This window comes from Cygnus olor, chromosome 3 (assembly GCF_009769625.2).
Source record: "Cygnus olor isolate bCygOlo1 chromosome 3, bCygOlo1.pri.v2, whole genome shotgun sequence".
Lineage (NCBI taxonomy): Eukaryota > Metazoa > Chordata > Aves > Anseriformes > Anatidae > Cygnus > Cygnus olor.
Window position 1 is genome coordinate 26,767,841 of NC_049171.1, and position 25,856 is coordinate 26,793,696.

The window sequence follows — 25,856 nt, forward strand, 5'->3', positions numbered from 1 at the left end:
GGTCATGTTTGTTAGCTTGCTTTACTGCAGCACTAATCGTTCAGTCATAAAATCAACAGAAACAGACTTCTCAGGGTTTAAAGACATGAGGCCTCTCCAATGACTACGCTCCCTGCATCATCTTGCTGCAATAACGCGTACATATTTCGAAACAGTTAGTAGTTCCAACTGATTTCCAATAGAAACTACATCACAAAAACGTACCACATGCACGGTTTTGAAAACATTACTCATAATCAGGTAATTTTCTCACCCACAACTGGGTAAGGAAAAATGCAAATAATTTAAAACAAAAGATCATTTTATCGCAAAACTCTCCAAATGCTTCCAGGATTGCAGTCAGCAGCATGAAGACATGCCTTAAATGAATAGCAGGAAGCCAGGCAGGAGAAATATCTAGGCAGGAGCTCTACAGAGCAGCATGGAAGCAGAGTAGGGGCTAAGACAAATATTATTTTCCATGTTTTCCCAGCAATTACGCTCCTCATTCAGAACCACTTAGGAGGTGGCTGGGTTTTGTGTTGCTCTTCTACCTCTGGTATGCAAGACCTTTGACTCCCCTGACCTCTGAGGCCAGAGTTGTGCAATGAGGTGTCTGCCAAGTGATCTGGGGCTCTGGATCCCTCCAGGATCTCCCGCAGCAGCACTCGAGTGAGGCGGGCAACTTTCCTTCCTGACAGAGACACGCAGGTGAGGGCTGAGGGCAAAGCAAACGCGAGCTCTGCAGCTGCACAAGGTACCAGCTCTGCACATCCTTGCAATGTGGTCAGGAAGGGGGCTCGGGGATGCTTTTTGGGTTCTTTGCGGTGAGGTGAGGAAAGGGGCTGGGGGTTGCTTTTTGGGCGGAGGTAGGTCTGGCACGTAGAGCGAGCGTAGCTCCTCTGGAAGTGGCCGATTGCTTTGGAAATAGCACGGATCAGCAGGCCGGCCGGGATGGTGCAAGTGAAGAGCTCGCGTTTGGCGTGGAGCGTTTTATTTGAGACGCAGACATGAAATAAAAACCAAAAGATGAGGGCATTGTGTCGCTCGTGCAAAACGAAAAGCGTGCTACGCGGTTTAAAAATAACACAGAACACACGACGATAACGGTAAGTACTCGGGTAAAAAGAACAACTTCTGACCTTGAAATTGCGTGCTAAATAAATTACCTCAGAGCGAAAGTGATGGGTTCTCATGACAGCATCTGGAAGGGAAGCAGAAAGAGGGGGGCTGCACCCGGCTGCACCTCGGGCTGGCCCCGGGCTACGCCGCCACCGCCGCGCCGCCGGGCTCGGGCTCGGGCTCCCCCCGGGGTTTTATTCATATTTAATTCCCCGGCACGAAGTTGAGCACAAAGTTGCGCTGTAGTGGAGACACCGGGGGGGGTTCCCGGCCCCCTCGCTCCCCTCCCGGCAGCCGGGGCCCCCCTGTCAGCCCCCCTCCCCGGCCCCTCACCTCGGCTCCTGGAGCGCCCCGAGAAGACGGATTTGATGGGGTGCCTCCCCTTTTGCAGCCGGCGGTGCCAGCAGCAGAAGAACACAATGGTAGCGATGGTCCCCAGCAGGAGCAGGAGCAAGAAGAGGGCGCACTGGATGCTGTAGGGTCTCAGCAGCACCAGGAAAGCGGCGGCGATCATGGCTCAGGCGTGCGGCTGCCCCTGTGCGAGCGAGGCGCTGCGGCGAGCCGCGGGGGGCCGGGCAGCGTCTCCCCCCGGCAGCGGAGCGGGCATCGCCGCCGGCAGCCGGGCGGGAGGAGGAGGAGGAGGATGAGGAGGAGGAGATGGAGGAGGAGGACGAGGAGGAGGAGGAGGGGCCCGAAATTCGGGCCGTGACTCAGCAGCCGACCGTTGCGGCGGGGTTCCCCCTGCGCGGCTCCGCGCAGCGGGCGCGGCGGGATGGGCGCCCGCGGGTACCGGCGGGGCGGGGCGGACGGCCCCCGCCGCGCAGCGCCGCATGGCAGCCGGCAGCAGCAGGAGGAGGAGGAGGAAGAGGAGGAGGAGGAGGGTGCCTGCAGGGAGGGAGGAGGAGGAGGAGGAAGGGGGCACTTCGCAGCCCCGCCGGCGCGGCTGGGACTCGGGGCCGGGGCCGGCCGCTGACATCACGCGCTGGAGCCGCTGCAGAGGGAGGCGGAAAATGGCCGCGGCGAGGTACCGGGGGTGGTGGGGGGGCGGCTTCACACCGGCTTGGTTTCACCTCGGCTTCGCCCCGGCTTCAGCCCGGCCCTCGGTGGGGAGAGGGGAGCCCCCGGCCCTCCTCCGTGAGGGGAAGGAGCCGCCACGAACAGGTGATGGCGTGCTGAGGGCTCTCTGTGCCGGGTTTCCCCGCGGGCTGGCTGCGAGGTGCCCCCCGGTGAGGCGCTGGGGTCTCTGGATATCCCTCTGCTTGGGGCTGGGGTTTCGGCAGCAGGCCCCTCGGTGTCCCCCTAACCCTCCTTCTTCCCCGGGGGGACCCCCCGAGTCGTCCCCCCTTGCCCCCGCCGGCTTTCGGAGGAAGACGGGGTCCCCGCCGTCGCGCTGCTCCCTGAAAAAAAAATGAAAAAAAATAAAATTTTTACACGCTGAAAGCATTTCCGGGGAATGTTCCGCACTACGACGGTGCAAATAATAATAATAATAATAATAAAAAGTTAGGATTGATTTGTGGCAAAATCCATGCACCTTTCGTGCCTCTTGGATGGGAGCACGGGAGGAACGGATCTGAAGCTCGACAGAAATAATAAAAATCTCTGTGTAAACATTGGGATAACATTGGGATGTTTTTGCTTTATAGGATGGCTGTAAAACATACATGGAAGCATATGGGATAACATTGGGATGTTTCTGCTTTATAGGACATCCATAAAACATGTATGGAAGCATATATCAGAATTTAAATTGCAAAATACGCAAGCAGGAAGGACAGGGAGAGAGGGGTGCGCATCTGTGGTAGCTTAAATAAGAATGGGAAATGAATGATCTGTGTATTGCTAAATTTCACTTATCGCTGAAGGAATATCACTGACTCGTTTACCCTTAATGTCACGAAAGACTTTTTGGGGGGCAGATTCCCTTGATACCAGCTCTGGTGGCTACTTTAAGAAAGAAACAAAACAGCCTTGTTTTTAGGTCTGCAATGTTTTATTCCAGGAATCTTGTCCCATTTTATAGCATACATCGACATATTGAGACGAAACAGTCTGTCATCTGACTTGGTAGCATGGGAAGTTGCTATATGGCAGCTTTTGATTTAAAGCTTTCCTTCACTACCCAGGAGCTGACAAATGCTGTGAGGTTGTGTTTTGTCATGTGATGCGATACTGAAATCTCCTAATACCGCAGTACACTGCAGTAAAATGGTTTTAATGCAGATTACCTGGAGATTATTAAACCGCTTCGTGTCACCTCGCTGTAACATGAAGTGAATCAGAGTGATCTTCCCAGCAACACGGAGCCTTGCTGCAGTGTTTCACTGCAGTCTATTGCAGGGACAAGAAACTTTTCAGCACCTTTCGCTCTGCACCGAATTATATTATTTCGTAAGGGGGTATTCCAGGAAACATAGCATAGAACTGGCTGCATAGTAAACTGCAGAGAACTCGGGGAATTTTCTGCAGAATTCACGTTTTCTATGCAGTTATCCAAGAACAACGTTTAGACTAATGACAGATCTCTAATTAGTCACCCTGCTTGTTTAAGGTTTACAGCTTTTCCTTTCTGAGACTTAAGGCGCACTGGTGTCCGGAGGATAAAATTTTGCCAAAAGGCTATGATAAATTACTTGACAACAGCTTAATTTTTTTCAGATTCTGAAGAGAATACAGTTTAGTACAAGAAATGCTGACGTGATTTTTTCAGAGAGCCACTGCTCTAGGCTTCTGAGTCAACAGTCTCATGCAAATGAAACTGCTGCTATGCTTTTCTTTATGCTCATTGCTACTCTTTTTTTTTATAAATGCTGTGGGTATGGGCAGTGTGGTTAAAATGTTACTTCAATGGTGAATACAGTTTAAGTAGATTAAGTGATTTCATGTTAAAAATAAGCAAACAGTATGCAGCTAGCTTATTCCAAATAGTAATAAAGAGAAATTACAGTAAGTTTTATATGTACGGTGTGTTTTTTAATATAAGCTTCTTTATAGAATGTTTTTCAGGGAACTTTTTATAAATCTTAAGAATGAGAAACAGAGAAGAGAAAAGGAATGAAGAGAAAAGGTGAATAGAAAGCCATCAGCTCTCAGCTGAGATTTGACCTCAGAAGGAGAATCCCGGAGGTGAATAGGAAGCTATTTCGGAGAAGAGGAAGTGAAAGAAGGTAACCAAATATTTAAGACTATCTGTGTCAAGAATATGTGGTGAGGAAAGGCAGGTCAGAAAAGAGATCTGAGTTGTTGAGAGTCTGAAGGGGTCTTACAAACTTTGACCCTGAAATCTTTTGCAGAGATGTGAGAAGATGGGAGGTAGCATCCTGTGGACGCCTGTTTTGATAGGGCTCAAGGAGCAGCTGAGCAGCCACAAAGTCACGAGCACAGCTGCAGTTTGCAGCAGGCAGCTTGGAAGAAACCTTTCATATGAGCAGCACTGAGGGAGGAAGCAGCGATACATGCTTGGGCAGCAGAGGCTCCACAAAGAGGTGACCCACAAACATTTGCAGTGAAAGGGGACAGGGCAGTACAGGAGGATGTTCCTCAGGTTGCAGTTGCTCCTCAGTGCAGCTTCTTACCTTATTTTACAAAGTTGTGTAAAGCAGGGGAGCAACAACCTGTACATCAAAGTTCTCCAGTATAATGGAAAAGTTGAACAGGGAATGTGATGCAGCAACAGCAGCCTTCCTGCAGGAAAACAAGTCAGTGTTGACCTAAAATATTCTCTCACTCATGATAGCCTCTTCTGACTTAGCAGTCTTGCTAAGGCTGAAGGCAGGGATATTTTCTTCTCTCACCCCTGCCCAGTATGCAGAATTGCAATGCAATCTATGGACTAGTACATATTCCTCAATAATTTACATGAGGTTCAGCAGCTCTTAGAAAGAAACTAAAAATCATAGCTGAGTACAATGGGTTAGGCTGAAAGGAGGAAAAAAAAATGAAAAAGAAAATGTCAGAGCATTTTGAATGGAGAACCCACATCAACAAAGATCTGACCTCCTGCAATGTGAGCTGTGGAGTTCAAGGGCACTCAACAACTCTGAGAAGGCACCTCTCTGCTCCTGCAGGTTCAGGCTGTGTGGACCTCATTTTACAATTACAAGACTCCCTATGTCAGTGAGCCAAAGGAAAGTCGCATGTTAGATCTGGTGGTATGGACCTAAGAATAGGAGTTTATACAAGATACGATTTTGGAAGAGTAGCAAAAAAGTAAAAATTTTAGCTGAGTAAGTAAGTGAAAGAGTAAGGTCGTTTCCTTTCACCGGTATGTAGATGTGCTTTAAAGACTGTGTTTCTACTACTTAATTATAATTAAGTAAAATATTCTGCTTAAATGACTACTTAACTGGTTAGAAGGATTCTGTAATCATGTAATACTTCTTAACAAAATATTTAGTTTTTTTCCTAATCAAGCAGGAACCTAGAAGCAACCGAAGTAAATAAAGAAAGTACTGTAGTGTCTGGGTGTTAGCGACTTAATTGAAAGACGTAATTGACATTTCCTCTCAGTATTGTAGTTCTCGGGTCACATACTGTCCTTAGTGTGCTGTCTGTCAGTTTTAGTATGATGTTTGAGAATATGCTGTGGGAGTTTCTGGTGGGTGATTAAATTTTATAAAATACATTCTTCATCAACAATCTCTAGCTTGATTTAAGCATCAGGTTTCAAAAATCTGTTACATGAAATGATATGTTCTAAGGTCATCAAGGGTATTGCAAATATTTGTTCTGCCAAACAGGTTAAATTGTTTGCTCCATGCAGTGCTTCATATATTTGGATGGCACATCAGTTAATTCTTGCAATATCCTCGAAAGCTAGGTAAATACGTATTATTGCTTCAAATCCTTTGAAAAGAGAAACTAAACTGCAAAGGTTATATGGTCCACACAAGACCAAGCTGTTTGATTCAAGTGCTGCAGATTAGACCCCAGACATGACTGGAAATTTTGCAGTTTTAGGTGTTTCAGGTGACGATGGAAAACCAAATACCTTTCTCCTTTATATATGCTGAGATAATTGTTCTTCTTTTGTAGGTTCATTAGCTCACACAATATTTTGATTCCCTCTGTTTATTGGACTGAATGTAAATCACGTGGTGTAGGAGCCATGCAGTTGTGAACTCACAGCATAGAGCATTGCTGGAAAAATGCTGGCAGGAATTCTCTGGGCATAAATTGACTTTGCAGACAGACAAGCTGATCTTGAGCCTAGATGGAAATATACTGCTAAAGCTCCTATGGCTTTTCTTTTTTTTTATTACAGCAGTGGTTTGCCCCTTTGTCCTTGGTTAAAATTTGTTCTCTGTTCATTTTTGGCAGTGTCTAATGTAGCAGTTGTCAATCTGAATATGGCCTTGCATCCCAGAGGGAATTGCACTTCATTAGTATTATGTATATAATTGGAAGTTGCTTAAGGATTTCTTCAGACCAATATACAGTATTGGTCTTTCAGCTGTTGCCTTAATTTCTAAAGGTAGGTTGAACTGGGAATGCCAAAATGACGTTTAATTTTACAGGAGGGGAAAAAATAGTTGTAAGAAGGTCTGAGGTTTTTATCCTCGCAGGGAAAATACCTCCCCATAAATTCTCCTAAGTGCATTCAGAACTAATCTTGGTTGCAGCAATATTCCCTGGAGTAAGAGGACAACATATATGTCTCTTGTTCTAGCTCATGACCTTTAATAGCAATAAGGATTTATTTTTTTAACAGGAGATTATCAAGTTCATTCCCTCCTACCAGTACGTAGCAAAACCAGAGGGAGTGAGTAAGAGCTTTGGAGTAAAACAGCAAGTATTTTGAGTATTATCAGGCATGACTTCTAATCTATCATCAATCGCCTATGACAGCCAATAAAGATGTATGAGTAGAGAGAGTTAAGATGCCACTGGATTATTAAATACTGACCCAAGATCAGGCTTGGAATTTCTAGATGTTTTTTCACTTCTGTGCCCTTATAGTTGAAGGGAGAATGCCATTGATAGTAATGCTTTGGGGCAGCACGGTTTATCAAAAGATACAAGATAGCTTATGCCACCAAAAAAGTGAGATGCCTCCTCTTACAAACTCTCACACTGGATTACCAGTGGGTTTCTTTGAACAAATCCAATTTGAAACTGCATTAGTTGCATATGAAAAGTACTTCTGATATTTTTTTCAGCCTTTTACACATCTCTTAAGAATACATTAAGAAAATAGTATTTGCCTGCTTGGTTGTTACATGGAGCAAGTGCACAATTTTTGCACCTCAGCACAGATCTGCATGTGGTCAGACTTCCCCTGATGACATCGGCTTCCTGTAAATGTATTTAGACAAAATAAGTAAATGCATTGCTCCTCTTTAACCTTCATCATTTGGGAGCTGTTAAGATGCATTGTGTTGAATTACCCAAGCCAAATCACAACGAGAAAGGCCAGCTGTTGAACTCTATAGATCCGTGCTGATTTGTTTCTCCTCCCAGACTAATTACTACATCTAAGAGTTTGGATATATTAACTTGCATGGAGAGAGCTTTCACGCGACTATTCAAATTCCAGTAGCTTAGGTATCTCCTCCAGTTCAATAAATAGACTATTTTTGGTTGGTCTGTATATGAGTACATTTTGTTGCGCGTGGTGTTTGTGAACAAGCAAGTGAAAGTGGGTATTAGTTTTCCATCTGTCAGCTGTCTAATAAAAGATACTAATCCATGATGGAGAATTAAGGCAACTTCCTGCATCTTATTTGGCATCTTGCTGTCTTTATGTGGATCTTTCACGGATGGGGAGATTCAGTTCAAGAAGCAGTTACAGGCGTGTGAGGTATCTGAGCTCCTGTTTAAACTTGGCTCAGTCAGTGAATCGCAGAGCATAATTCTTTTCCCTAAATTTTTACATTTAATGCCATTTGAGATACCTGGAGTTAGTAACCATCCTCATGAGCCTGGAACAGGGTCCTGGCCCTATGTGAGGAATGTGCCGATAAGAAGGGGCATTCAGAGGACAGGCATAACAATTTGTGATCCCTTAGCACCATACATTTATTTTTAGGCAACTGACTTGGGCCTTAGAGCATCTGAAATGAGCTGAATTGCCGTCCATATGGCTTTGATTGTATTCGCTAGGGTCTTGACTCTTCTGACTGATGGAGGTGCTCTGCGCTGAGGCATCTACAAAGGGATGGCAGTTGTGATGAGAGACCTATGGGAGATTTGCACAGCTGGAGTAGCTGCTGAAGGCCAAGCAGAACAGCACATGACACTGGCACTAGACACCTATGTTTAGGCAGCCAAATTGATCCCTAAATATCCACAGATTACAATGAAAACTTAGATACCCAGTGCACCCATAACTGCACACGTCAGCAACTGAATCCTGTCCTAAAAGCCCAGTAATGATCTCAGGTTGCTATCTTGAAATTTAATAAAATCAACACCATGTTTCAGTGTTAGCTGAGGAAATTATTAGTTAGAACTAAAGTTAGGTATTCCTAGAGATATTAAATATATCTGTTCACTGAATTTATTATTCTTCCTTTACTGTCACTCAGTATTACACAACAAAAGTACATGATTTGATGTGGAAATTAGAGCATTTCCAATGAATTTCTACAAACTTGTAATTTAAGCCACAGTCCTGTGAAGATCTTTGGCATATTTGGGCGTTGATATTATTTTATAGAACTTCTAGGTTGCTAAAGCTCACAGCATGAAGGACACTAGTGTGAAAAATAATAATTGCTTCATGAATTCTGTGGGCCAAACCCGTGGATTTTAGCATCTGGGACAAGATATGGGCCAAATTCTGCATGTAACCGTGTGGATTGCAAGTGCTGATGCGGCTTTGAAGTCAATTAGACAAGCTATGTAAATAAGGCCAGAAGATGTTGCTGAACTATGAATACCATCACTTCTTAGAAAAGTATCTGAGGTTATTCCTTGGCTTGTTTTACAAGGGTAATGATCTATAGGCAGGAAGTGAGCTGTTAGTACTAAGAATCATGTAGTTTTATCCTTCCTGTTAGTGGAAGACAAGTGGGGTCATTTCCGTGCACTTACAAACTTGAAAGCTACGGCAGTGTTCCTATAGATGCTCCCCAAGATTTCTAGCTCAATTTGGAACAGAGTAGTATTGATGACAAGAAAGGTAGACCTGTGTGGTACCAGGAGTTGGACTCGATGATCCTTATGGGTCCCTTCCAACTCGGGATGTTCTATGATTCTGATGATTCTATGATCTGTACTCTGTATTTGTGCTTTTAAGTCATACTTTCCCCTGAAATGACCAAGATACCACAGCTGAAATATTTTGAGCAATAAAAACACTTCTGCATTTTTCTGACGCTGTCTGATTCCACTGAAATCTTGCATTGGTTTCAGGGGAATAAGACCAGAACCTCCAAAAGGGCATATAACGTATTTAAATAAGGTAATATTTTCCACCATAAATTTGTAACGGAGAACCAGGAATTCTGACACGTTAGTGTAACCCAAGAGTTTTGCACCAGCATTGTGTTTAATGTCCTAGCAAGTTCAGCATGAAATGCAGTAATCAAAGTAACTCAAACCAAATTTAATACTGCTACTAATCATGCTGAAGTAAAATAAATAATTTTGCATGATGGATGATTTTCTAGTCCAGTAAAGAGTTGTGCTGTTCTTTTTTTCTTATTCCCTAAGAAAAACTGGGACTGTTAAAGGGTGAACTTAGAGGGTAGACAATATAAAATGTCAGAACTTTATTATGGAACCGTGTTTGCACAGTTGTGGTACAGTTCCTTGTTTTGCTAAAATTAGTGGCAAAGCTTTTATTTTAAGCCACAGCAGAATCAGAGCCATTGAGTAGGCCTACAATCTCATGGTGTAAATTTGTAATACTTTACACTGCATTTACTGAAAGGAAAGAGAAATAATGATCTCAGCATGCCATCTGCCAACTCTCAAACTGAATGGAACAGACTATGTCAGTCAAAGGGTGAGATATGTCTTTAAATGACTCTTGTGGGTATTTTTGTTGTTGTTCTGGCTTTTTGGGTTGCTTAGCAATAATATCCTGTGTGCAAATTTGTAGCATCTGTGCCGAATGTGAGATATTAACATGTTTGTAAAAATTAAGTCCAATTAATGTTTCATCTGCAGAGCTCTAAAATTAAATGGCTTCTTCCTTTTCCTTTTTTCCTTCTACAAATTACTTGGTTTTAGAAAAAGTGAAGTCAGATTTACGTCTTAGAACAGTGATAAATCAGAAGTTGGTATTTCAGTACTTCTCAGATAAGTAGCTGGCGTTTTCAACTGGAGAATACAGCAGAATTAGGCAACTTAAACATAAGTGGCTTTCAAAGGTCATGTAATTCTATCTCTGTGGTTAGCAGCGCAGTGCGCTGGGTGAACAATTGTCTGTGAACGATTATGTATCTTCCAATTAAACCGCTGAACAAAGCGCTCAGTGTCAGAAATCTTACTCGATGACTTGTAGAACTGTGTAAGAAGGATTTAAGAGAGAACCAGATACACTTCAGCAGACTTCATTCTTCATCCTTGTAGCTCCATATATCAGGAGTTCTACCACAATCTATCCTGCAGCTTCAAAAGTAGAAAAAGCTAATATAGGAGGGGTTGGACCCAACCAGCTTCTGTAAGGAGACATAGCATGGTCACTGAATGGTCAGCGGAGAGGAATGGGCTCCCACAGACAGTAAGTCATCTGCTCTCTGAGATGTGTCTTAGGGCGAGATGAATCACCTCTCTTTCTGCAGTGACAGAAGAGAGCCAAGCATGGCTAGACAACCTCTCATTTTCAAGGTAGTAAAAGTTCAGTAAGATTAATCCCACTCCACAGATTTTTTTTGATTTTTTTTCCGTGACGATACAGTGTATATTGCTTTTGGTCTGTTTTGGCAAAGAACGTGTTTTAGAGGGAGGCATCTGCAGCAGTCCTTACCCAGGGAAGGTTCACATTGACTCCAGTGAGAGGACAGGGTGAGAAAACACTGCCGGACTTCTCCAGTAAGTGATGTATTTTACTGTTCCTTTCCTTCATTAGAGACATTTGTTCTACCTTTCCATTCCCTTTAATCACAGGCTGGAGATGATGCCAGCAGACGGTTAGATATTATCTCTAGGGCCCATGAGTTGTCACAATAAATTCTGGGAGTAGACATAGTTTGATCAATGTATATTGAGGCAGCTGAAGCCATGGCTTCATCACAGAAAAATACTAACAACCAACTATTGTTCTCTGCTCCTTCTATTTGGCAATATAGTAGCTTTGTTATTTTATGTGTCGGGTAAGCAGTTGAGCTGATGCCCAGCAGGGCCGCAGCAGAGGAGAGAAGGCCTGGCCAGCCTGTTGCTCCCCACATCTGCTCTCCTACTGTAGCCTCTCCAAATGCAGCAAGAACAACAGGTCTGAGCAGAAGCCTCATAAAGGTGCTGGGAAGTTTTCTGACTCCTTTCAGGAGCTACAGGGATGGATCAGTCCCATCCCTCTTCCCATGACTCTGTGAAATCCATTCCTAATTTCTCTCAGCATCGTATGTAGCTTATATTTTAACTTGGCAGCTGTTAAGACTTCTAGTGAAATCAGTTTAGCTGTTTACTAGTACACCCTCCCACCACAGGCAAGAATCTTGACAGCTCAGAAGAGCTTTATAGATCATGTAGACAAACCGCTGAGCTCTGAGTCCTGCAATGACCATGGTAAAACTTCTCCCTAGCTTTGACTAGTGGGCTGGATTTGTCAGCTCTTCCTGTTTGTCTTGCCATCATGCCCTGGAGCTCTTTTCATGGATCCAGATGCTTGAGGGCCATGCATACCTCTTTCTTTTCCCCCACCTTGGATAGGTTGTCTGGTGTAAAGACTGACAGGGATTTTACTGGCCACGTGCCTCACGGTGTCTACCAGCCACCCCATGCTGCTGTTGTGGGCTCTGAACATCCGGAAGTGGACATATCCATTGACCCTAAGCTGTATAACATACATAAGTCCAATACCTCCTGAAAACTGTTAGACTTCCTACCAACGTGCTCAGTAGTCAGTGTGTGTGTGAATAGCTCCAGGGCTTTGGGGAATCATCACTGGTCTTCCATGCTCTGAATCACTTGTGTGTTTGGTGCTTATCTGACTGACTTGGTAACCAGCACATACACAGACCACAAACAACAGAGAGTATTGGGCTGAGTACAAAATGAGGGACACCATACAGACACAGCCTGTTGAAGGACAACAGGGAAACGTTAAAAAATACAGGTTAGCAGATTAACATCAGCTGTTAATCTTAGCACATTGGCAGCACGAACTTTGTTACAACTCTGTTAGTATTATGTGGGCTTCTAGGAGAGCAGTGAAGTAGCTCAGGACTGTCAAGGGCCAAACAGGAAAGCTCAAAGTGTTTCATTTGAAAATTGAAGAGCTGGGTAATGGGGATTGTTGTGCTGGGTTGATCAGGGGTAAAAGTCTATCAGCTGAGTCTGCCCTGTGATTCTAGAAGTCAACATCTTCATGCTGGATAAGCAGTTTGAGAAAGAAGGAAAAATACCGATGTTCAATGTGATTGCATATATGGGTTGTTTTAAATCCGGAATATTGTTGTTTGAACAAACATGCCATTTTGTTTTGGATCTTACCTATTGAAGTCAGTGCTGGAACTTCTCTTCCTTTGGCTCCTGCTGCGTCTGTGCATTTATTCATTTGAATGATTCCTTTTTGTGGGGCGAGGATCCACCCAGCATGGATAAGTGGCAGAATTAGGCCTCCAGTGATTCATGCTAAGCATAGATATTCAGGCTGTCTCCCCTCCAGTATTTACATGGGATGGATTTTTTCTTTAAAGAAAATTAATGTGAATTCCTGCAAACAGTCTCCTTTTTTAGCAGTTCAGTACTTAACAATCCTACCACAATCGTACTCAACACATTCTGCAGAAAAGCAAGATTTAATATTCTCTTTTTTAGTGGCGATTTCTTATGCTGCTTACCTCATTGTATCAGTAAACATGCTGACAAGAGCACAGTTGTCTTGTGCAAATTAACAAGTTCACCTCTGTGAAAAGCCAGCTTTTTGGAGGCTTAGCACAGACATGGTGAATAGTGGTAAGCTGGGCTTCTACAGATGAATTGACATTGCTTCCTTCAGCACTGCAGCCAGATTTTCTCACTTTGACATAACAGCCCCATGTAATTCTCCTCTCCTAGCTCCGAGTTACCTTTTTGACAGCCTCTGCATGAGGCACTAGATTTGCTTCCGACTGATTGAGGCCAAGTAAATCACAAATCCCACTGTCACATCTGGGAATTCATGAGTTTGATGCTCTATAAAATTAATTCACCCCTATGAACTGACAGGCCAAATCATATGTTTGTTGGAAAGAAGGCCAAGGCTTGACAAAATCCGTTTTTCTATTTATTGGTTTTATCCATTTTAAGAATTTTCAAGTAGCAAATATCTTCTCCGAGTATAATGGAAGCACTTATATGAACTGATTACATGTTCAGTAGAGTTTAATAACGTATATTACGTTTCACACTTCCGTGTAAAGCATATCAGCTTAATTAGAAAAATAAAACATACAGTATTACTTGTTTCCTTCTCCCTGTGTACAATTTCATTGCTTTAAAAAGTCTTAAAGTGGTCCTTTGCTGCTTTACAATATCGTTTCACATAAGCAAAGGCTTTATCTGTGTATTTGGGTCTGGGTTTTCTTTGTTGCTGTTACTCTTCATGAAGCAGCCCAGCTCACTTCCAGTCCTCAGCCTGTCATTTCTTCTGTACATCAAGTTTTCCACTGCCAGAATGTGTCATCCCTCATCCAGTCAGTTGTCCTGGGTTGTTCTGGGCTGTTTTTTATGGGGCCGCAGTTGTAGATCTCAGTGCCCGCAGGATGATTAATACAGTCCTGGAAGTCACGCATCTCTTTTAATAGCACATAGAGTGAGTGCTTTCCCTCATTCTGGGTGAAGTTTTTATCATACCTGTATCTTTTAGTCTGAGGCTAAGGGTTCACTGGCTCTGAAAACTTGTGGGGGCAAATGTGGTAATAGAGATCATGGGCAGGAGATAGATTAGACATGGTAGTATTATGGAAATAATTGTTCCGTGAGTAAAAGATGTTTTCTCTGCGTTTTTTGGGAGATAATTATTTTACTTATGTTAATGTATTGAGCAGACCATCTCCCATCTTTCAGGGAAGATAAAACATGCCGCTTGGCTAGCTTTCACTTCCTTATCCAAGATATTTTCATACAAGATAAGTATCAAAATCCAGGAATAAGTGGGTTTGGGGAGGCTTTTTAAAGTATTCTTCTAACATTCCTGTGGGATGACACAGTAACAGCTGTTTTTCCTATGATGTCCTGCAGGTTGTGTCTGTGTGACAAGAAAACCATTTAACAATGAAAAAATTCACACTGTTTGATTTTGTAAATGACAACTCGCTCCAAATTGGAGAGACTTCGTGGATTCAGGATCTTCCCAGTGATGACAGTGAACTGGAAAGACTTCTGAAACGAAATGAGCACGTGCTAGTAAACTGGCCTGTGGGAGAAAGAAAGACAGAAAAGCACCTAGTAAAAGTTGTGTACATGAGTGGTAAGTGCTATTTGAGTGATAGGAGATTTTAATCTAGTTGTAAAGTATTGCTACATTATTTTCTGTGCTTTGGCCTTTTTTTAACTTTGCTTCAGATGACCCCCAAGAGTTGGTGGAAATGATGCAAAAGATATTACAAGCAGATGAAATTACAAAAATACAAGTCGTTGGAAAAGGCAAGAGGAAGAGAATAGAAATGATATTCTCAGAAAGTGAAGATAGTGACCTGGATAAAGAACAGGTGCGTTTCTGCCTTTGTGTGCCTGAAATTGGTATGCTCGTCATGTAATGAAATAGACTGTAAATATTGATTCTTCATAGTATAATGCACTAAATGCCAATAGTAATGGTAGGAATAAAGGTAGTCTTCATGTGATACCTCAGCATGATAACCTGTCAGATTAATCAGGCCAATAGATTTTCTTTTTTGCTGTTCAACAAGAAAAGTTTTATTCAAGTCTCTGGGTGCTGCATTTTCTCCCAGGGGATGGATGTCTGACCACTGCGTAAGAAAAGTAGGGACCAGGTTTTGCATTGTCCTGAGATCTACAGTGACAAAATATGGGAAAAGAAAGCACATATTATTAACTTTTTGTTGGGATTTATTTTTCCGTAAATACTGTCAATGTTACATGCAGAGTGAATAGAAGTTTATAGTATGCCTTGAGATACTACAATGAAAGTCTCCATACAAATGCAAAGATGCTATTTATTACACTCTTGTTTACAGGAGAAGATGATGAAGCATATGAAAAGAAAGAAATCATTTCAGGCATCTGCCCCTGCCAACATCCTCAGTCAACTTGAAACATCTTTAATTAACAAACAGGTAAACATCTCATCTTCAGCAGTTTTAATCTATTAAGCAAAAGTAAACGGAAATGTTTTAGTAAAGTTAATGGTTCTAAAACCATGTTAGAAAATTGGTGAATAGAGAACATAGAAGTACATAACAGTTATGTATTGCTTTGACATTTCATTTTGAATTTTAATAGGAATGGTAATATTTATGTTCAGTAACAGTTATGATTACAATGCACCAAGTCTGTTTATACATTCTGAGTACAAATGGAATATTCTGTTTTAGGTAGATATTTTAATGGTAGGTTTAATGCTTTATTTTTGTTGTTGTTGCTGTAGATAGCACGTTCTGTTTCTTTCAGAGAGAACCATATTCAGGAAGCAACTTTCTGTACAGTGAAAGTAGCAGTGATGATGAAGAGCCTTTATTTCAACTATCCAAGGTAGAACTGTGTGCCAAAATAAAAAGTCTCAAGAGGAAGCTGACAGACACCATGAGAGAAAACTGCCGCCTAAGGCAGTCCCTGGTAATGCTTCAAGGTAAAGTCAGGGGAAATTTTTTGATGAAGAGGAAAGCCTGAAGGTCATGAAAAGCTTGATTTATAGGAGGCTATTTGGGTGGGAATTATGGATGCTCAAGCTCCTGACATGATCAAGGCCTACCATTATCACCACAGTCTTTGATACATAACAACATTCAATTCCAGCAGCACTTAGAAAAAACTGCCCTGTGTGGAGGCCATGCAATTATAGAGTTAGAAATGGAAAAATGTAACTCCTGTCAGTTGTTGCCAAGAGGACCTTTCTGTGTGCCATGTATAGCCATCATCTAAGCTCAAATACTCCACTGACCACTCCAACTATCATTTATTAAGGAATTTTTATTGGTCTCCTGAGATTTTCTTTATTCTGGAATGATATCATTTCAAATTACATTGGTAATTCCTCTGAGTTCATTCTAGGTACAAAAAATTGTGTCCTAACTCCCAGAGTTGAGCCATTTTGTCTTTTTATACATGAACCCGTAATCACTTGGTGATCATATCTGAAGCACCTATTACTTGTTCCTGTCCCTTACTCTAGGACAGCAAAGACAGACTCTGAAGTTTCAAACCGTTAGTGGGTGAATAAAGTTTAAAGCGGGCTTTCTGCTTCCCGTGTCACTGAATTATAGCATCCTTAGACTGCCTAATATCTCTCTTCTTTTTTTATTTGTCATACAATTTTCTAAGTGCTTATCAGTTTCATTGCCCACCTGACTCTGTTGCATGTTATTCACCTTGACTTGAATCATTCTTCTCCACTTTTTTGAATATTAAGTATTTTATCAACATGTGACAACTTTCCTTACATATTTATACCATTTCCTTTGCATCTTAAACAGTTATGTTAGTCTTTTACAATCTTAAAATAATTTTTAATAATAATTACAGTGATTCTGTATCTTGCTGATTCTTTATCCCTTGCATCCTTTTTGCTTTGCTGAATTGATTCTTCTTAATTAACTAAATAAAAGTTTCTATTTAAAAATAAATATTGTTCAGAGAAAGGGCTATTTAAAATCTATTTTCTATAGAATAAAAGAGGGAAAAATGTCTACACGACTCCTTTGAAACAAGCAAGCAAATATTAGGTATAACGTTTTGTAGCCTATATTCAGTAGCTTTACAGACTTGTAGAGATTGTAAACAAAAAGGGAAAAAAAAATATCAAGCTTAGTGCCCTGATGGAAATAAACTAATGATTCCTCTCAGCCTCGCAGAGAACAGGTCAATCATATTCCAAAAGCAGAGGCCAGATATTCATGGGTGGGGGCTGAAAGCTTTAATTACTATTTTACCCATCACTTTCCATTTGATTTCAGTGTTGCCACAGGCAGTCACCCATTTTGAGGAACTGGTAGGAATGGCTGAAGCACTGCTCAAAGGGGGAGTGACAACATCTACATCTAGTCTTCATTCACATGCTGTTTGGAAAGCGTCTAACAGCTCTCTAGCAGATACATATGCAGCTATGCATAGTAACTCCAGCTCACCAATAACTTTGAATGGAGAAGATGAGGAACAACAGACTGAAAAACAGGTCAGTTAAAAAATAATTTCAGGCGTAAAAAATAAGTCTCAATATAGTACAAACTTTACTGTTACAGTATAACAAAAATAAGCATCAGTAACAGTCATTTTATCATGATCCAGGTGGTGACATAACTAATGAGTTCCTTTTGTACAGAAGGCTCTTTCCAAGAGAAACATTAGGCTTAATTCAGCATGCTGGTACACTCTCAAACTGATTTCAGTGGCTTTGCACATATGTGGATTCATGAGTTAAATACTGAGATCCTGGGGTAACTTCCAGACTAATGTTTTGGATTCCAAAAGGGAACAGTAGTGTTTCAGAGGTAATCTAAGAAAAATGCTAGCAATCTGTTTAAACTGTTAATAAGCAAATGGAGAATCGTATGTTTCTGTTCTTGTTCCTGAAGCTGGCCAGCAGTTAAGCAGAAATACATATATACATAGTTTCTGAATGAAGATGTTCCCTTGTTCTCCATAATTATAACAGAGCATAACTGAGAAATCTGAGGCCAGAGGCTGTACAGGAAAAATATAAAGACCCAATCAAAAGAATAGTTATTGGGGTCTCAGAAAACCAGAGTATTCTATTAAGAATTATCAAGGTATGGTGCTTTGACTAGATATTGCAATACACAAAATCTGACCTAACCAAAGAAATATAAAGACCAGTCTTTCTAAGCAACCAAGCGTTACCTTGATAGGGGTGACTCAAAATTGCACATTAGAAGAGTTCAAATACTTTGGATGTAGAACTGTGGTGTGCAAAAATCACTCTCAAAGCCTAGGACCAGATGTCACGGTTCTTAGGGCATGTCTGCTCAGAGGCAGAAATATTAGTTTAGGCATATTGCCGTGCTCCTGAGGCTATACAAATTCCAGGACAGAACTGGACCACATCCAGCCTGCGTGGAGTGCAAGCAGGAGTTAGGTATGTCTGAAAATGGCCTGTCTCTACTAGTGAGTAATAAGGACTGCTTGGTGAAGTGTTTGCTAGTGTGAATAGGGGTCCTTAGCCTGCTTCACGCTGCCTTCTGAAAAAAAAAAAAATCAATATGTGTGTACAGTTCCAAACAATGAATGGTATGCAAGTTTAAAAATTGATCTCAAGTGCACAGCTGCAGGGATTGCTTCTGAAATTGTGGTGAAAGAAAGAAAATACACTTTAAAAATATTTCAGAGATAATACTATATAATATTTCTAGTGAACTGCAAAAGTTATGTCTATGACCAATTTTGTTTTCCAGTTCAAGATCGAAAAGTGGCAGATTGCACTTTGTAACAAGAGCAAACCTCAAAAGTTTATAAATGACTTGATGCAAGCACTTTACACACATGAGTACATGGCTACGCACAGCCTGACAGGTGCAAAATCCTCCTCTTCAAAGGATAAAGCAGCGAAACCAGCTATGAATCAGAATGAAGTTCAGGAAATCATAGGTGATAACTTATTAACATTACTCAATATGGCACTGATTTGACAGAGGGCTTTCTCTGAGGGAGGGGCACTAATACTTAACAGCTGGTCTACTCAGGTTGTGTTCTGTTTTATATTTTCTTCTTCGTCTCCATGTTTGTTTTTTAACCCATCGGTTACAAATCCTGACAGTGAAATACTAAGTTTTAGTATTTTTGTTGTGTGAGTTTTGTGTTTTAAGTGACCATTCAGGAACAGTAATATAACTTTTTAGATTTTGAAGAGCTAATCTGCAGTGATCAAACGTGGAGCATGGTGATAACATAAGGAGGGAAGGCAGAGAGGACACACTTGGATCAAATTTAAAATAATGTTTGCTATATTCTGAAGTTATCGAACGTTATAAATTTTGACATTTTAAATAGTGCTTGGGGCAAAATGAGACACTAAGTATAGGAGACAGGAACAGTGATGAAAGAAGCAAACAAAATTTGTTTTATGCTGAGGTTTAAGGCAGAAGATGTTTGGTGAATAGGAAAGAATCGTCTCAAATGTAAGTAGCAGCTTTAAAGAAAACTGGTTTGTGAACACACGAAGCCTGACTTTTATTGGATTCGCACCCGTAGCTTAATACCTTAACAACATAGCTCAAACTCCTGTACCAGAATCTCTCCCCCATGGTAATTCCCTTGGACTACCCCAGTTCTCTGTTTCCTTCCCAACTTGGATTTAGTTCATGAACCTTCATCTAGTTTTGTTGAAGTTAACCAGCTATCAGTAGGGTTATCAATATCAAGTTATCAATAGGGTATTGATGTTACAGTTGTGTAAACCTCTTTTTCTTAAGAACCTACCCAGAGAAAAAGTCCCAAAGGCAAAATAAAAAAAAGAAAGAGTGTGTAAGATGGTGAAAATATTGAGGAGTTAAGATGAGACAATTTCAGAACGTAGTATGAGAAAAATGAAAAAGATTTATTGGGATGAGAAGATCTACTAGTGACTTTTCTAAAGGTGGATTCTGGGGAAGGGTCTAAGCAAAACTGAGGAGAGAAACAGGGAATATAGTCAGACCATTGAATACAGCATGCTGCAAGAGAGTTCAGTGAAAAAGGGGAGCTTAATAGAGAAGTCAAAGAAATTTGTTAGGTTCCCCTAACAAATTCCCCTAATGAGAACCCTCCTGAATTCAAACAGGGAAGTGTCAACATTATAGGGGAGAAGAAGAAAAACAAGGAATGTCTGGGAATTCTAGGACTGTAGAAAAAGACTTAGCTGATGAGATTAGTTAAAGAAGATGGAAACTGTAAAACTTCAAAACTAAATGAAAGGAAAAAAAATCAAGGGAAGCGAGGGTAATGGAGGAGAGCAGAAATTTCATTCCTGATGTTAAATCCTGTTAACATTGCATTCAAAAAATTTAACCATGCAGCTAGAGGAAAAACAGAAGGGAAATTTTAGGGGAAGGAGACGTTATCTGCAAATGCAAAATTAATGAACAAAGCCTGTAAGATTCAGAAGCATGAGAACTCACATGGATATGAACAGGTTTCTCTGATCAAAAACAGAACAACGGAGAAGATAAACACACTTACTGCAGGAATCTCTCCTGGAGTTCTCTTTGAGTATGCCAAGAACAGGCATAACATACAGAAGGCAGAGAAAAAAGCAAGGGCTGACAAAATTAATGAAGTAGTGAGTAAAGACAGAAAAGTAATGAGCTGAAGCAGAAGTAGCTGGAAATTTCAAAGATGCGATGAGTGCATTTTAGATCATGCCTCTGTGGTCTCCCTGATGTGGAGGCCTCATATATGTCATCTCTTTGTTTTGCAGGCATCACAAAACAGTTGTTTCCAAACACAGATGATGCTTTAATTAGGCGAATGATGGGACAGAAACTGAACAATTGCACCAAGAAGCCAATTTTAGGCAAAGATCTTAACTCAGGTGCTTTTCAGAAGCATGGCTTTTGGTAAGTCTTAAAATATATATACAAAAGTTGTAGCCTGCAATGTGGAATTCTATATGCTACCTGGTAATAACAAAAACTGAAAGCATTCTTAAAATTATGAAGATGCATGTTCACGTGTGCATTGCCAAATAAGTAAGTATTTTCATAGCCTTGTACAAAGAGTACGTGATAAAGAAGCAGTGCAGCTTGGCATTACAGCACAAAAAAAAGTTGTTCATTCTGTGCAAAGAAGCACAGGGCTAGTAAGTTACGGGAAGAGAAGACAGAAGTAAATGTGTGGGTTTACTATGATCAGTATGTCCGTTTCAGATTTGACATTATCTACTTTTTTTACTATTTTCTGTAGTCTCTCCAGAGATCAGGCAATTCCATTTTCTTGTCAGCTGTTGTGCCTCAATTAACCCACAAGTAAAGATAAAGAAAGTCATACCTCTTTACTTCGTACTGATAAAACTACTATAGGAGAGCTAGATTAGCATTCTTTTACCAACAGAAGAGTCTAAATTATTGGGGTAAGGAATTATTAAATAACGTCTCTCTTGTTATGGGCATGCTTCACCTTGCAAACAAGACTAGTCTAAAACTGCTCAATTTATCCTTACTGTCAGGGAGGTCGGCTATTAGCCATAATACTGTTTCCATGTATTTGAAACATACATACAATAATTGGAGTTCGAAGGGACCTCTGGAGATTTTTTCAGTCAAACCGCTGCTCCTCAATGCAGGGTTGCCTAGGACAGGTTGTTAGGAGCTGTCTGCAGTTGGGCTTTGAATATATACCCAAGGATGGATGCTCCACCACCACTCTGGGCAACCTCTGCCAGTGCTCAGTCACCCCTCACAGTGAAAAACTGTTCAGACAGAACCTCCTCTGATTCAGTTTGTGCCTGTTGCCTCTTGTTCTGTCACTGGGCACCACTGAGAAGAGGCTCCATCTTCTTTACACCCTCCCATCAGATACAGAGAGAGCTCAGGGTGATCCTGTCCATCTAGGCTGAGCAATCCCAGGTTTCTCAGTCTCTCCTTGTACTAGAGATGCTCCAGCCCCTTAAGCATATATTCACTAGTTTAAAAACTTCATACTGAAATATGATGGTGCACATCTTAAGCCTCTACAGAGAAGAATATCCTGTATATGTTATATTGTGTATATATAATTCCGTGTGTGTATGTGTATGTATAGTGTGTATATATACAACAGAGTGTAGAGAGTTCTTCTGGGAATGCTGGGAAGAACAGAAAAAGAGAAGAAAATCAGTGAGACATCAGGGAGAACAGATTTGTTCTTTCTTAGACTTTCCATGCCAAAGTAATATATTACTTCTTCCTAGTTTAGTTATAACGTGTTTCAAATATATACTGTACTGTAATACACTGCATAACAAAACACAAGATATTTGACAGTTACAAACACCATCGTTTGATAAGTAGCAGTGCTTCACTATTAGAATTCCTCTCTAAGCCACCTGGAAGTACTCCATGGACTTGAATTACTACTATGGTCTTTGTTTTTGGAATTACTGCTATGGTCTATGAATTACTACTTGAGAAATACTCGGATCGTATCTATAGGAAGAATCTACACACACAGGTTTTCTTATCTGGAAACAATAAACAAATGCACCAGCCTGGCTAGAATAAGTTTAGTGTGTTAATGTTTTTCTTCTAGACCTTACAAAACAAAGGCCCTCTGCATTTGTAACATACAGTGTGCATTGATTCACTGTAGTACTTTTCCCTGTCCTTGACACGGGTGGTAAAAATAACAGCATAGAAAGACAGCCTTGGTCTTCTCTGATAATATTGAATGTTAAATATATTATATATATGATCTTTCTCCTCATCAGATGAATCCATGACTTTTGCTAATTCCTGAGTCTCATGCTGCACAGGCACAGTATTTCTGTAGTCGTGGCAGGAGGATCTTGAGCTAGCACAAATACAGTTCTGGGTTGCTGTTCCATACTGCCTGAAGACCTTTCAGCTTAAACGTAGTATCTTAAAATAGAAATGTCTTTGTCTGTCATTGATACGTGCTTATGTAAAATTCAGCCCAACATCCACTGAAACCGATGTGAATATTGTTTGCACAGTCTCTCTTGAATGGACTTTTATTAGAATGCATTTATAATAGATTAGTTTCATACGTGTTCAGAATTTCCTCACTGTAAAAGCATTTAAACACTGTAAGTAATCATCCCCAAGGTAATGGTGGCGTTTCCTTTAACTCAGATGACACAGGTTTCCTCTGCAAGAAAATTAGGAAAATTTAAAAGTGCTTCACAATGTCACAGTTCCACCTTTGGTTCACCTCAAGAAAAAAAATCCTGTTGTGCAGGACCTTAGTAACAACTTTTTTAATTTAACAAACTTTTTTAACTTTAAGTTAATAACAAATCGATTATAAACTATCGAAACCTGGTGATGCTGCAGTTACGATCTCTGTTGTGGCTTCACCTCTTCTACCTTTCCCCGGAACACAGGTATGATTCGAGAGAAGGAATTAGGATTAAAATCCGAGACAGACAAATCATCGTTTCAGATTCATTAGGCTGAGGTGAAACAAGGAAAAAGGGAATGTGTAAATGAAGCTAACTGGTTAACTAACTAAGCAGAGTTTATACTCTGCTGCTCAGAAACTAAGAACAGTCAGTAGTCATTGCACGTTCAATGTTAACATCGCAAGCTTAGTTGTAAACTGTCTCAACAGTGGTTCAACAGCTGCTCCTCAGGGCATCATCCCTTCAGCTGTTACACCCCGCACCCAAGACCAGCAGGATGATGATTCACCAGCTGCTACTGCACAAATTCAGCAAAGCCACAGCCGTCTGACTCCACCACCTCCCAGCACACAAGGTCAGCAGGAGTGTTCCAAATCCACTTCTTCTAAGGTGGAGTCTCATCTCTCCAGCAGCTCACCAGCGCCCTCTGCCAACCAGGGTTGCAGACAGGACCTCAGGAATTCAGATAAGGAGTAACAGGATGTGCTTCGTACCAGTTCTTCGATGGAGACGAAGGAGTAGTACAAAATTAAAATGAAATAATATTTATGGGGCCTAGCAACAGTGAACAGAGGTACTGCAAGAAGAATAGAAGCCTGGGAACCTTTTTCTCAAATGAGTGAAAATCCCACAGCATAGAAAAAAATGAAGGCATATTAATATCTTTGTCTTTAAGATATTACTAAATATATGCATGTTATACTGTATTTCAGAAAATATAAACTTGATCCAAAGAATACAAGAAGAGTTCCCCTTAGTTAGAAAAACACTATATTATTTAAAGTAACACCAAAAGAATTTATAAGAGGAACCTTAATTCCCTTGCTTTCACCTTGACAGCTGATGGCAAACTGCTTTACCCGTTAGAGAAAGCTATTGCATACTAATACAAAAGAGCTACAGAGATATAAAAACAGCAGAAAAAAAAACCTAGTGAATGAAAACTACGACCAGCACAGGGTTGGAAAACACAGGGCCACGTGAACAGAGAAGTAGTAGTACAATAGGTATTTAAGGATGCTGTTAACTTAAAAAGAAGAAAATGTTTTCAGGGCAGTGAAACTGCGCCTCCCAAGATGTCTGCAAGAAAGAAGCAGCTCCTTTTTAACCTCCAGAAGGTGGAAAGACAATGAAAAAAGGCACGTTCCTTCTTAGCTCAGGGAAGAGTCCTCCAGGATAGCCTGTGGAGGCCATGGCTTCTCTCCCAGACCTTTTGCTGCTACTCTGGTTTGGCAGCTGTCGCTCTCTTCCCTGAACATCAGGTCCTGAGGTTAAGGGTGACAGATCCCTCCAGTCAAGGGATGGAGGATTATCTCTTGGAAGCAACTAGTAAGGGACAGAGGTGCCAGCTCCTGCTCCCTCTGCTTAGATTTTGGTATGCTGCGGTTTGGTTAGACAGTGGGTGGATGGGCAGAGCATTCCTCGTGGGGTTGGTACCAGAAATCCCCCAGCAGCTGGGCAATTTCTCTTGAGCTCTCTGACACCACTTGTTCCAGGGGCACAACTGGAAGTCATGCACCCTGTAATTGCCTGTGGAGGAGGAGTGGTACTTTTTTCCTCCTTGTTGACTGATTCCAGTTTTACAGTGTCCTGTTAGCATGGGAAGGAGAGAACACTCGGATTATAGCTTTCACGCTTGGGGATATTTCTCCCAGAACAGAGAGTACTAACAGTTAAATCTATTTCGTACTTGGCAAACAAGCAACTAATGAATCAAGATGGAGGGGAAAAAAAAAAACAACTTGATTTGAGGAGGATTTCTAGAATTAGAAATAGGGTAAATGCCAGTAAAAAAAAATCTGAAGACAAGTTTTGCAGCTGAATACTTCTGAAGGGAAGTGCTGCGAACTACCTTTATTAGAATAATGCACTAATCAAATGCACTGTAGAGAAGACTTCTGGATGGGATGGGGTATGACTGAAGAGATCTGCTAGCCTTTTTCATCTCTCATGTCCATCAGTTCATTGTAGATAGGATTAAGATGAAAGCAGGTATGACAATATGATGTAAGTTCTATCTCACGTTATTAACTATCATCCATAAAATGTAACAGGAGGGTGTTTGCTATTATGTATATTTTGTATATGTACCTGTATGTACAGCATATAAGGATGTATATAGTTAATCATATTTTTGAAGCAACTTTCTATCAAATAAAATGAAATATTACTATCTCTTAGTTTGTTTTGTTTTTAACCAAAGGGTAAAGAGGGAGCAAGCTGCTAAGAGTCGGTTCCTATCTCTCCTTCAAAGTATGTGACTGATGTCCCACCACACACAACAAGATAAATACCTTTTTACAAGTACATGGGTAACAGAAATGCTATAGCTAGTGCAGTGTGACTGAAAAGGAAGTATGAATGTTCTTCCAAAATGATGCAGACAAACTTGGAGAAGACAAAATTGAACACCTAATAATTACAGATTAGAAAC

At 41.1% G+C, this 25,856-nt stretch overlaps 2 protein-coding genes across 11 annotated transcripts in view; one reads left to right on the forward strand and one right to left on the reverse strand.

Annotated features, from left to right (window-relative positions):
• Positions 1-1,854, reverse strand: part of LOC121067794 (dystonin-like) — a 301,338-nt gene extending 299,484 nt beyond the window's left edge. Inside the window, 2 exon segments of the mRNA XM_040552644.1 lie at positions 1,149-1,183; positions 1,435-1,854. Of these exon segments, the coding sequence (XP_040408578.1) occupies positions 1,149-1,183; positions 1,435-1,615 (216 nt within the window). The 5' untranslated portion in view covers positions 1,616-1,854.
• Positions 1-25,593, forward strand: BEND6 (BEN domain containing 6). Of its 10 annotated transcripts, XM_040552651.1 has the most exons (12): positions 1,938-2,125; positions 4,096-4,268; positions 4,395-4,586; positions 6,421-6,574; positions 14,434-14,662; positions 14,758-14,903; positions 15,393-15,491; positions 15,826-16,003; positions 17,328-17,545; positions 18,783-18,975; positions 20,783-20,921; positions 23,632-25,593. In XM_040552651.1, exons 5-12 carry the CDS (start codon positions 14,467-14,469, stop codon positions 23,897-23,899), a joined length of 1,437 nt encoding a protein of 478 aa, XP_040408585.1. In that variant the 5' UTR covers positions 1,938-2,125; positions 4,096-4,268; positions 4,395-4,586; positions 6,421-6,574; positions 14,434-14,466; the 3' UTR covers positions 23,900-25,593. The 10 variants fall into 10 exon arrangements, with proteins under 10 accessions (XP_040408586.1, XP_040408580.1, XP_040408590.1 ...); XM_040552647.1 differs by lacking the exon at positions 6,421-6,574; XM_040552649.1 differs by lacking the exon at positions 4,395-4,586.
• The last annotated feature ends 263 nt before the right edge of the window (positions 25,594-25,856 follow it).

What these genes read in the sequence shown, in the direction of transcription:
- BEND6 (XM_040552652.1), top strand. Translation starts at nt 14,467, where the DNA reads ATGAAAAAATTCACACTGTTTGATTTTGTAAATGACAACTCGCTCCAA. An exon ending in TGAAGTTCAGGAAATCATAG is followed by an intron (nt 18,976 to 20,782) that starts GTGATAACTTAT and finishes TTTGTTTTGCAG; the next exon opens with GCATCACAAAACAGTTGTTT. An exon ending in TTTCAGAAGCATGGCTTTTG is followed by an intron (nt 20,922 to 23,631) that starts GTAAGTCTTAAA and finishes CTGTCTCAACAG; the next exon opens with TGGTTCAACAGCTGCTCCTC.